The sequence below is a fragment of the Varanus komodoensis genome, unplaced genomic scaffold, assembly GCF_004798865.1.
Source record: "Varanus komodoensis strain SLA01 unplaced genomic scaffold, ASM479886v1 scaffold70, whole genome shotgun sequence".
NCBI lineage: Eukaryota > Metazoa > Chordata > Lepidosauria > Squamata > Varanidae > Varanus > Varanus komodoensis.
In genome coordinates this window covers 836,027-848,857 of record NW_025336348.1, presented here as the reverse complement: position 1 = coordinate 848,857, position 12,831 = coordinate 836,027, and the positions used below count along the sequence as shown (strand labels likewise).

General features: G+C 46.2%; 1 protein-coding gene across 2 annotated transcripts in view; it reads left to right on the top strand.

The window, feature by feature from the left end:
- SOX5 (SRY-box transcription factor 5) overlaps positions 1–12,831 on the top strand; it is a 349,663-nt gene that overhangs the window by 333,012 nt on the left and 3,820 nt on the right. For both annotated transcript variants that reach the window (XM_044452207.1, XM_044452206.1), the window contains exons 11-12: positions 1,750–1,923; positions 10,324–10,540. In XM_044452207.1, the coding sequence (XP_044308142.1) occupies positions 1,750–1,923; positions 10,324–10,540 (391 nt within the window). The remainder of the gene's footprint in view (positions 1–1,749; positions 1,924–10,323; positions 10,541–12,831) is intronic.

Here is a 12,831-nt window from a genome sequence, read left to right as displayed (position 1 = left end):
AGCATTATGCTGTTTTCTGCCTCAACATTTACAGTGGTGTCAGTGTGTGATAAGGTGGATGATCAAGGGTATATTCCCTTCTTAAGTCTGATTCATACATTACACTTTTTTAGTTGTCCACCTATGCAGTTGGAGCCAGAATCAATTTAAACAAAAGTGTTCGCTCACCAGAGTCATATCATAGAGTAGTAGTGTTGGAAGGGTCCATGAAGGCCATCGGGAACAACCCCCTGCTATTGCAGGACACCACCTTACACCATCCCACTCAGATGGCTGCCCAGTTTCTCCTTGAATGTCTCTAGTGTGGGGGAGCCCACCCCACCTCTCTAGGCAGCTGGTCCCACTGCAAGGTATCCCAATTCCCAGAGACCCCCCTCCCTTTTGTACCACCCCCTAATGCACCACAGTTCACCTCATTTGGCACCTGTAACATTTTCAGAGGGTTGGAAATCTTCCACTAGCCCAGTTGCAAACAACTAAATCTGCATCCAACCCAAGGTATTTTTAAAGATACACCTATTAACAATACATGAAGAAACCCTTGTGTTTGCACAAATGGCAGGTATCCAGTGTGGGTTCTTTTATGGGTATACTTTCAGAACATTCTCTGAAAAGATACCTTTAGAGGCAACCCGCACATAGAAACATCTCCGCCATATTCCTCATTAGGGTGTTTATATTAGTTGAGGTTCCCAATGAATTTCTAAGCGTAGGGGAAGGAGCTATTACTGGGCGAGATGGAGCAGTTCTTTTGATTAAGCCCTTAAAGGCTTAGAACTATTGTAAGATTACATGGGGTGACCTTATGGATCTCTGTGTCATGCATTGTACTAAATGGGACTTTTAAGCATGGGTGGAATCTTGGAAGTTCGGTTAGTAGAGTTGCTTGGAATCCATTACCTTCTCCATCTGCTGTAAGGTGAGACATCCAGTACCTAAAGCATTTCCAAGAGATGGCCGATAAAACTTCCCATGAATGAGATACCACAGCATCCCTAAGTATCGATTTCCACCTCTCTTACAGTAAGAAGGCTGCCCAATGAGCAAAACCTGGCAGGGGTGCGGGGCAAGGTTCTACTGTCAAATCCTTCAGCTCAACTTTGGCTGCAGATTTTTCAGGCTGTGAGGGATATCTTACCCATATTAAGAGATCATCTAGTGTTCCTGCTCCGACATTGGGATGCCTGGTACTACTAGCACAGAACGGACATGTCGTAGGAACCACAATTAGCACGAAGCCATGCAGTTCTACGTGCAGGATAGGCAAGAATAAACGAGGGCTTCCACACTACCTTCCACATCCCCCCATTTGCAAAATAGCTCTCTTCTTTCTTTACCACCCACCGCATCCCCCTTGCACCTCTAGGACCTGCTGCAGGATGGAGAAATGGCCGGCAAAAGCCCCGATGTACTTTTTGCACCCAAAATAAAACCTGTGCTGCTCCTCCCCGAATGCATTATGCAGAAGGAGTGAAAGTTCACGCCCCTGTCCCAGCCCCTGAGTTCCCTGGCTGGGGGCTCCTCTTTCATGGGTGGAAGGAATGGGCATGTTCATGTTGGTACTAATCAATGTGTAGTGTGTTTGCAGAAATAGAAGCAGTTCTGCTTCCTCCTTGACCGAGAATCTATGATGAATCTGACCTGAAGTCCCAATACAGTAGCCTCCTTTCGTTGACAAGGGGGTAGCAAACCCTAGTAAAATCATGCTCTTTATTTCCTTCCTTTCCCCCTCCTATCCCAACTTTTTAGGCAGTGCGGGGGTCTCGGAATCTCGGATTTACCGGGAATCCAGAGGGCGTGGGAGCAATGAGCCACATATCAAGCGCCCCATGAATGCCTTCATGGTGTGGGCGAAAGACGAACGACGGAAGATCCTTCAGGCCTTCCCCGATATGCACAATTCCAACATCAGCAAAATATTAGGTAAGAAAATAAACCAAGAACAAGGCTGTTGGTTGTGAGTAAGGATGGATAACGTTATGTCCCGTCCATTTCAGTGTTTGTCCACAAGTCGGTTCCATCCAATTTCATCTGTAAATGCGTCTTTTTATATTATCACAACATTTACATCTCTGTGTGTTTTCTCAAAGCATGCATTTGAAAACATCTTTTATTCCGCAATACTCAAGAACCTCAATACAAAAGTTGGGGAAGTGTGAAATTCTACAGATAATTAAGGAACGCTCTCCCAGCTAAAGTCTGCTTGTGCCAGGATGGGCATCCTTGCAGTCTCAAGCTATCCTTTTGGATGTTGTTTATTTTACCTGGCTTGTTAGTATATTGTTAATTGCTTGTAGCTGGTTCAGAACGTTTCAGATTTTGGTTTTTTGAAGGTTTTATGTTGTCTCTTTAGGATGCAGTCTTACAGCCTCCTGGCTTTTTCTGGGCCGTAGGCAACGGTATTTTTGGAGTCACAGTGCCAAGGTCTTGGGCCTTTAGTGCTGGGATTCAGAAGGCTGAGTCCCTGTCCTGTCCCCTTGCAGCTGGTGTGGAAAGATCCACTCTGGCTGCATCTCCGAGAGCACAAATGCACCTCAGAGAGAGGAATAAATATGCGCTGGGGCTGGGGAAGGGGGGAGCGCGCATTGACCTATAAAGCCCTAAACGGTTTGGGTCCTGGCTACCTGAACGAGCGCTTACATCCGTATTTGCCCGACCGCCCCTTGAGATCTGCGGGAGACTCCCTTCTCCGGGAACCCTCCATGAAAGAAATTAGGAGAGTAAGTACTCGGAGGAGGGCTTTCTCTGCGGTGGCGCCCAACCTATGGAATTCACTCCCCAAAGAGGTCCGCCTGGCACCGTCGTTACTGGTTTTTCAGCGCCAGGTAAAGACCTTTTTATTTAAACATCATTTTAATTGTTAAAATATATGCTCTGGCCAGGGAAACTTCTTCTTCCTTCTCTTTTCTCCTCTTATATTCTTTATTTACTTATTTTATACTGTTATTTTTAATTTTATATTATTATGTTTGTATCTCAGTGTATTTTTTGTATTTTTGTATTTAGTAGTAATTTATTGTGTTCTATTGTATTTCAATGTATTTTATTGTGTTGTAAGCCGCCCCGAGGCTTCGGCAAGGGGCGGCATAGAAATGTTATAATAATAATAATAATAATAATAATAATAATAATAATAATAATAATAATAGTCTCCCTGTGCATATATGAGACACTCATGCCCTCCTTCCCCCTCCCCTGGGCTTCCTCTTGATAGCCAAAGAGCCATTTGGGCAAACTACATGGGCGCCAAAAGCCACCACTGGCAAGCATGTGTGGAGCTTGTACTCATTGCGGGTGGATGCCATAAAGTCGCGCTCTTATTGGGCTGCAGTTTTCGCAAACCGTCCCAAGATCTTTGCCCGCTGCACAGTAAAGAAACGAAATAAATCTGAGTGCAGGAAAAGGTCCCCCTCTACACATTTGCCGCTGTCGCAAAGTGGTTGGAATGAGACTCAGGAGTTCTGGGTTCTTGAAACTCACCGGGTGACTTTGGGCCAGTCATGGACTCTCGGCCTAACATACCTCACAGGGTTGTTGTGGCGAGGATTAAATGCAGAGGGGGAGAACCGTGTAAGCTGTTTTTGTGTTGTGTTGTTTTTGGCAAAAGAAGGAAAGGTGGGGAATTTGTGCAATGTGATAATATTCATTAGTCTGGGGCAGTGATTGGATCGGCCCAATTTGCAGCTGAATTCATAAGAGCTGACTTCCTGAAGCATCTCAGTTCTGGGGAGGTGAGATGCTGACCGGTCATCTGTCTTCACAGAGGTCTTTCTGCACATTAAACAAAGCACAAGAATCAACAGCCTATCTAGTCTAGTGTCATGTGCCCTAAAATGGCCAGGAGATGCCAAAAGCAAATGGGCAAACAGGGCATGAGTGACTCATATGGACACTGAGCACTTGCCGCGCACGTTTCTCACGACCGGTCTTCAGAGATCTCCGATGTGAGAGGCAGCATGTAGCCATCACGACCCATAGCCATCAGCAGACCTTTCCTCTCTGAATTTAATTCGCCATTGTCAAGGCATATCCATTTTTCATCATCATCAACACCATCATCATGATTAGTATTATTTCCATACTGCCCAGTGGCCAAAGCTCTCCAGGCAGTTCACAAAACTCATAAACATTGATGCAAAACGTAGATGTTCGTGTAGGGTCACTCAGGTGCAGGACGTCCTTCGCACAACCAGAGGCGATGGGGTCCAGCATGCCAGCATTTCATTCTGCAAAACACGCAGGTCGGCTCAGCCTGACCTGCAAACGTTGGTCACTGCGGAGATGCCCTTAGGAGCCGGATTAGCCACAGTCATTGATCTTCCACTGAACGGACAGCGTAGCTTTTGGTTACAGATGGCAAGTAGGATGGCTTCGGTGGGGCTCCTGAACTGATTAGATTAGCCAAAAGAAAGCAAGATAAGGAGATGACATTTGCTCCGGGAACGCTAAAACTTATATACACTAGTGGAAAGGATTTAGAGATGGTTACGGCGTTGAGATTAAGCATATGAGTTGGGAGGCAAACCGTTTGGCCCAGTCTCTGGATTTAAGAGTGGTCCTGATTAAGCTTGCCTTTAAGTAATCATCTTCAGAAACGGGTCAGACCACTGCGACTGGCCCCCTCCCACACTGCTACTTTTCATACAGAAAGTACAAAGGAAGCCCAATGTTTCCCCGTCTTAACTGATTGTTTGGGATAACAAACTCCAAGAGCACGCCGCTAATTCATTCTGCTTAAAATAGGCGCTTGAGCCGGGCTGACATTTTGCTCAGTCTCTAGGGGATCCGCGTTGACATTTTAAAGGGCTTCTAAGCATTTTATAATACCCTCCAAATCTGGTTTTAATAAGCCATTTCGGCTGAAATTTTTAACATAAGGAATCACCTTTTACTGTTTAGCGCTGGGCTGGGCCAGCATGTGTGCTGGTGTGCGAGGGGATGCATCTAGCACATCGAGGACATCTTTTCCTGATTACAGTTATGCTAGGTGGACTCTGATGTGCAAATCCATTCCAGATTCTCGTGGAGATGACAGTCCAGCTCAGCTCTCGAGCCCATTGTGCTGAGAGACAGTGAGATTTGTGAGCGAGCGAGAGATCGTCTTGCTGTGAAACATCAGAGGGGGAGGGATCCATTCCTCCTCTGCAATAAAGTGGGGCAAGACGCTCTCCTCTTTGCTGGCAAAACGTTCCAAAGGTCCTTTCTGGGTTGTCAAAGGCCAGGTTTTGAACTCAGCAGGGAGCGCTCTGTTAACTTGAGGAACAAGAGTGAGTCGAAGCTTACAGATCAACCAGGTATCCAAATCCTCTTGCAAGAAAGTCTCAAGTATTCTAACTCTCTGTCATGTATTTTCCCTTTCTTCTTGGCGTGCACCAGCTTCTGTGAATGTGTGGGTATCCTAGAATCATCCAAGGAGCGTCTTCTTTTGGCACTCATTCGCAACATCCTAGATGTTGACCCTGTGGTATTATATCCTGAGCATAGAAAGTAATCATATGTACCAAGGCAAGGGTTTTTTAGAAAGCTAATCTGTGTGCATCTTTGCCACCCATCTATTCATTGATATGTAAACAGATGTATCAAAGGGGGGAGGTGTCAAACAACAAGGAATAACACATGCAAGAATGCCCATGTTACCGTTTTTAAAAGGTGCCTCAGCTTCTCATGGTGTGCACTCTTACTCTGTGATACTTTCTTTGTATCTATTGATGTTAATTTTAAAAAGAGGGATATTTCATACTCTATGACTTTTGTGGGAGTGGGGAGAAGATGAAAAGATGGACTTTTAGTCACTGGCATCCTTGTGTAGTAAGTTTTTTTCTCCAGTTGTTGAAATGTGATACAGTGATACCTCTATCATTGCTTATTATTTTTCTATAGCATTGATGTGTGTTGTGCTTTTCAAAAGAAATAGAAAGGTCTTTGCCCCAAGAAGCTTGCAGGAGATGCAGGTAACGGGGGGTGGAGATGAGCTGAAGTGCATATCAAGTTATAGCTCAGTTTTACCCTTTTGTCCCTACCAAGTCCATTTGGTCTGGTTTAGACATTAGATATTTCTTTATCTTAGTTTGCACTAAAGTGCAATTCTGTACATATTGTTCAAAATATCTATATTTTATAGCACTTTGTCAAACTTTTGGCAACTAGTTTTTCCATCAGTTACAGTGTTTTGTGTACAATTGCCTAAATTAGGCACGCCTTTATACATTCTGTTTCAAGGGTGCATGCATCTTTGCACTCACATTTTTCAAATGTACACATTTTGTACACTTTTTCGGGTGAGTGCAATACTGGGTGTTGTGAAGTACAGCGTCTGCCACCGGTCTGCATGCCAGCTGTTGGGAAGTCAGCTCATCTGAGCTCTGCAAACTTCCTGCCTTTCCTAATCCAGAGATTAAAAGTGGGTCAAGTCATATCTTCTTCTGTTGACTTCCATCTCCAAGATGGTCCATGTTTGGAAAAGTTGAATAAAATGCTAAGGAGAAGTAGGGAAATTGTGCTCTTTGAGTAATTTGCAAACAGTACTGCAGTTTGCAAACATTTTGCATTTTGTGCAATTGGTGTCAGATGCTATTTGTGCTGATTAGAAGCCGGAAATTACATGATCTGGTGTGATTTGCACAAATTGCACTAGAACTGCTCTGTTTTCAGCTTCCAAATAGCACTATCTGTGCTTATTTTATTTTTTAAATGTGCCCATTGCAGCTCATTTTGGAGACATAAGCATGTGAGCAAGCTCAGCTCACAGAAAAAGGACTCAGTGCCAGCCTGGGATTAACAAACTGGAATCTGGGAGGCTGAATCCTGAAAATCCATCAGGTTGACACCCCGTAGCACATTCCTCTGACATCCCTGGGGGATTGTGTCTGGGTGTGGGAAATGCCAATCTAGTGAGTTTTCACGGATAGGTGAACCAGATCTATTCCTCACCTGCCCCTGGTCCATATAGGCTTGGTTTGGGTTAGTGGAATGGCCTCAAGGAACTCAATGCAGCCACATCATAGATGCTGGGCAAGCCTGATCCATGCCTGAATGAGGACTGCATGTGTCCTGCCTTGCGTTATATAAAGGAAGAAAGAAGGGCCCTCACCGGCCCACACCCACCAATGCCACCTCTCAACTGGCCCCCTGCTGAAAAAGTTTGAGGACCCCTGCCTTAGGGAGATGTCGGAAAGTTAACCCCTTTCTTGCTCTCCCCGCCAGGGTCACGACAAAAAATCACCCATGCCAAAGTGATGTTTTCTTTGCAAGGGAAACTCCCAGTCACGCCACTAAAAGTTTCCCTTCAAAGGCACAAGGCAGCCTTGCCAAGGTGAATTCAAGTCCCCATCCCCGTGATCCAAGCCTGTTCAAGCTTCTGCACTGCAAAGCCCCCGTGTATCTTCACTGTATTCACACAAATAGCAGCATAATTCACTTCCCCCAATTAATTAAGTCAGGCTACCTGGAAAAGAAGACGCCAGTTCCAAATTCCTGCTCTGCCTTGGGGAAGTCACCCTTTCTTAGACCAATAGGTTAGTTGTGAGAGCCATTGAGGTAGGAATGATAAAGCATTTCATTTACAAAATGTGCTAAAGAAATCACTGCAGGAATCAGCTAGTGCTTCGCTTGCTGCAAGGGGATTACTGTGGCTGGACACCCTCAGTGGCTAAGTAGCCATTGCCAGGACACGGATAGAAGGTAGAGGAGATGTAAGGTTGCCCTTGCCCTTGATGCAGAAACGGGATCTGTCCTCCCCCCCCCCCCCCCGCCCCTTCCCTGGCAGGGTTTCCTTTTGGTCCTGTTAGACTCCCTTGTCGCCACCCACAAACGGCTGCATTTCTCTTTCTCTGAGTGCATCACTGCCTTCCAATCACTGGTATCCGGTTTGGCTCCCGAGTCTTCCTTTGACCCTCTCAGAAGGACTTTGCACCCACCTAATATGACAAGTGGAAAAATAGGTTGCTCATAGTGTAATCATGAGACTTCGCTATAAAAAGCCTAGTCACTTTTTGTATTTTTCTTGGAGAGAGGGCAAGCAAGGAATGTGTTTAAAAGGGTGGAAATTTAAGCTTTTTGTATATTAAAAACCATCTAGGGGGTATGATGATGTAGTAATACTATGAACTAAATGCAGCAAGTAACAGCACCATCTCCCAAGTTAAATTCTGATCAGCCCCCACAACATCCTTGCAAACACTTTCCCGCCTGGAACACAGGAATGGAATCATTTCCATCCAACGTTTGCTTTCGCAGCCAGACTCATCTCACTTTTCCCAGAGAGACTGAGTGCTCCAAGCCTCGACTGAGTAATATCCCATTGGATCATTTCTTTTCTCTCCCCCCAAATCTCCCATCCCAGATTTATGAGCACCAAGAGTATTTTTTAAGAACAAAGATCTCCCCACCCAACTCCTCTAGGCAAAGCAATTTGGACAGCAAATGAATATTGTTTCTCCACGTGTCATATTTTTCTTTTCCCAAGTGTGTGCAAAGCATTGCTTTGGTCTTTATTTTGCTCATGAAGCAAGATTTCCCCCCTTCTCGTAATTGCTTGGGTCACTCCTTCTTTGACCAGTGCAATGTATCTGTTGATATAAGGTGCGTGGGTTACCCTGTGTCAGTCCTACTTAGAGCACTGCCACTGAAAGGAGCAGAGTACAATAGGGTGCAATATTATCGGTTTGTTCAGATAATACTAAACAACAGGTAGGGGCTCGGATCGTATTACCAGTGCACTAGATCAGCGGTTCCCAAACTGCTTTCCATGGAACCCTAGCGTTCCCCAAAAGCCTCACAGGGGTCCCACAAAAAATCTCAAAAATCAAATTTAAAATGGATTTTAAAGTGAGACCACTTAAGGCCAACTATTCGATTGTCAGCAAACGGCAAGCAAGGAACTGCATTTGGTTCCTCGGACTCTATTGCACAGTGTTGGGAATAATCGAAAGAATCCATTTGGGATAGTACCATGTAATTGCTTCATTCATTAAATCTCAAATGTTTTATCTTTATTTCCAAGCCTTCTAAGTTATGCAATGCACTCAGGTAATACGAGCAGATGAAAGAAGGAAAAATGTTGTGCTTAGTGAAAATCAGGGAGAGACTTAGGGTTCCATGGAGGAAAAATGCTCAGAAAGTTTGGGAGCCACTGCTCTAAATGATACTGGCATCGCTGTCACCACTGTGAGAGACAGGGCTGTGCAATGGTTAGAGTCACAGGAAATAGGTGTTCTAGTCCTTGCACTGCCATGAAGCCCCCTGGGTGACTTTGGGCCAGTCACTCACTCTCAGCCTAACCTACCTCACAGGGTTGTTGTGAGATTAAATGGCAAGGAGAAGGATCCTGTAAGTTGATCTTGGTTGTGTCCAAGAGGAAACGGGGTTATAAAAGCAAGTACAAAGTGTTGTTGTTGTTCAATTGCAGTGCATGGTCTTTGCAGGAAAAGCAAGTAGACTGGCAGGATTTTTTAAAATTGGAACCCCAAGATTCCCCAGTAATGACCTGCACTTAGAATTATAAACCTAGGAATTTGTTCTGAGCTCCAGGATCAAACAGAGCTTCCATTTTTCCTGCACACCAGTCCTCTCCTGGTTTCCCCAACCCTTCTTCTTATCCATGTTATAATTTAGCACAGATGTTGGGAATCATTTTGCAGAAGTTGGGAGACAATGATCCCCACTGATCTACTGCAGATCATCCAGCATTTAGCGGCAGATCCATGTCGGCCCTCTGCCCATCCCTGCTTGGATGCTTTGGGGTGGATCCTTACACAAAAGTAGAACTAATGGAGACCGGTCCATCCATAAAAGGAAGACAACAGGAGAAGAGGTGTTCAGTGGAGGCTGGGAAAGGAAGAGAGACCATGTGCATGTATTTCCAAGTGTGTGCAGTCTGATATTGCGGGTTATATCTGCACGTCAGGAAAAGTAATGGCTTTGAGAAGGGATGTGAAGGAAGTGCAATACAGAAATAATATGTATTATTATATGTAATCAATAATATTATTAGAATAGTAATATTATAATGATGTGTGGTGTGATATATTACAATATCATTTATTCATAATAAATAAGGAAGTAAGAGGAATGGCATCATTCAGGTATTGTGGAAGGAAGTTCCAGGCATCAAGTACAGGAAAGGAGAAGAGCCTATAATTATTCTTTTCTTTCTTATGCTCCATCAACTCACATGACTGTTTGCAGGGTAACTCAAAGGACTGTGCCCACAAGCTGGAGAAAAACACTTCCTAGCATTGCAGGAGACCAAAGGGTTGCCTGCAGCCCAGAGCTGGGCCGCTGGGCCACTGAGACGAGGGTTTCTTTTTCCTTCCCCCCTGGCAGGTTCTCGCTGGAAAGCCATGACCAACCTTGAGAAGCAGCCCTACTACGAAGAGCAGGCCCGGCTCAGCAAGCAGCACCTGGAAAAGTACCCAGACTACAAGTACAAGCCCAGGCCGAAGCGCACCTGCTTAGTGGATGGGAAGAAGCTGCGAATCGGTGAATACAAGGCGATCATGCGCAATCGGCGTCAAGAGATGAGGCAGTACTTCAGTGTCGGGTATGGGTCCTTCGCAGCCTATCATGCTTGTCCCAGTGAAAAGGGGGACGGGGATCTTGGCATGGCAAGCGAAACAGCGTAGGAGGCCTGGGCGGACATGAGGCCTGGGCAGGGCTCTCCTGATGCAAGGGGCCGCCTTCCAGAGGATCAGCTCCCGGACAGAGCTGTCTGCTAGAGCATTGTCTGCTCACACAGTTATGTCATGGGGAAGGCCAGAGCCTCTGGCCGCTGCAGCCCGTAGGGCGCCGCTTGCATGTCCCCAGCGACCGAGGCATCAGTTCACTTTCGGCATAGCTCAGCGAGACTCAGCAAGCGCTGTTTGCCGCTTGCAGAGATGGGCAAGCGTTGCTCCCGGGGGCTCCTGCCGGGTCCTTCGGGATGGGAAGCAGGGCGTGGAAGCTGAGCAGAGCCCCAGCCTGCTCTTCACCTCCAGCACCTGTTCACCGGCCTGCTGCTCCTGAACCTGGAGGCTCCATTAGAGCGCTTCATGGAGCTGCCTTCCCATCCCCTTTTAGAGACACAGAGTGGCCAGTGGGCCTTGCCCATCCTGTGGCCGTGAATGCCATTGCATGGTTGCAAAGAGAGCGAGGGAGCACTACTGCACCTGCCCCAGTCAGTGCGTTGTGCCCTTCTCCACGATACGCCACTCCGTTCCCTCCACCCGCCCAGAGACGGATGCTTCTGTTCTCCGACTTGCCAACATCCAGCCAGCATTGCATGCCGTTCAGCCTGCTCAGTCCACCCTGGGCTGGCCCATTCCTCTCACACGCACACCCTGTTTTCTGAGGACTTTTTACACTTGTGCAACTGTTGGGGCTCCCTTCAGCCCTCCGATACCTCCTTAGAATGAAGTCAAAGGATTCATTACACCTCAACACGGCAAACAGGGTGACGCATTCTGTAAAGGAGCGTTCCTCTTGTGTCTGTTTCCGATCTAATGGAAAGAAAGAGGAGGTGCTTTTTTACTCTGTGCAATTCATGTGCAACTCATGGATGGAAATTGCAGCCACAAGGTTTTGCGATGGCTCCTGGCTTACGGGGCATTATCACTTTCTGAGTACATGCATGGCCCATCCAGAGTTAAACACTTTTGAGCCCCATTTCTTTTGTCAGCATGAGAGCGGAGTGCAGGTTTACGTGTCTCCTGTTGAAATCAAGGAGACTTAAAAGTGCTTACCTCCGGCTGGACTGTGCCCAGCGTTTTTGGAATGAAAGCCGGCGGCTTGAACCTGGTTAATGGACGTCAGTAATGATGAACAGAGATGAATCTGTCCAGCGACTGCGAAGTGTCACCAGGCCGTTTTTTAAACAGCTACAGTGTGCATTGTAATAATAAGCGGCTCAGGCCAGAAATCTGAGCCGCTTAACCCTGTGGTGTTGGCAAGTCCAGCAATCCCACTGGTAAGCACTGAAACAAACATGGGGAAGAGAGCCAAGCCTTGGCATCAGGAGATTAAAAAGGGGGGAGAGGACCTTTTGGAGAAGAAAATAGGCAGCAACAAAAGCTCCAAAATTCCACTTATCTCGCCAATACTGATGCTTGACAATGTTGTGGGCGGGGGGAATTAATCTTGCAAGATTTGAAATGTTATTCAACTTCTCCACTGAGCCTGCCAGAGTCTCTCTTGTGGGGGAGAGAGGGAGTCTTGCCTTTGGGGTTACAGAAATGCGTGGTCTGTGGAAGAGGACATCTGAGGGGAACGGTCTCTGGGCATTCTCTGTGAAGGACAGAACAATGGTCAGGATGGGCTTGTAAGGCTGCCCCGATCCTGTGTGAAGTTTGGTGCCCTTAGGATTGATTGACTTTGATTCAGGTTGACATGCCTTGCTTGGCGCAGGATGTGAGCTTACGACTGTGACCCTAACTGGGGGAAATAAGGACTTCCCTTCACGAGGATGGGGTGGCAGGCAGCATTTCAGAATCACAGAGGCGGCATCGTGGAGCTTCTGTTGTTTGGACCTCTGGAAAACTGGAAGGAGATCCATGGAGATATATTTCAGATATTTATTTCAGTTGATTTCTGAACCACCTTTCAGGCCCATGTACAAAAGTGTTCTTGAAACTACTTGCATGAACATAGAGACAAAATATAGTAATAATAAAAACCAATCACTCTAAGAGAAGGGAATTCCATCTAGAATGCCAAGGTAAATAGAGTGGTGTTAATCTTGCACCAAAAAGCACTGCTGTAATACCCTGGGTTGCATATTGGTGTGGTTGATTTAAGCTCGTATTTGATAAAACCGATCTCTCTCTCTCTCTCTCTCTCTCTCTCTCTCTCTCTCTCTCT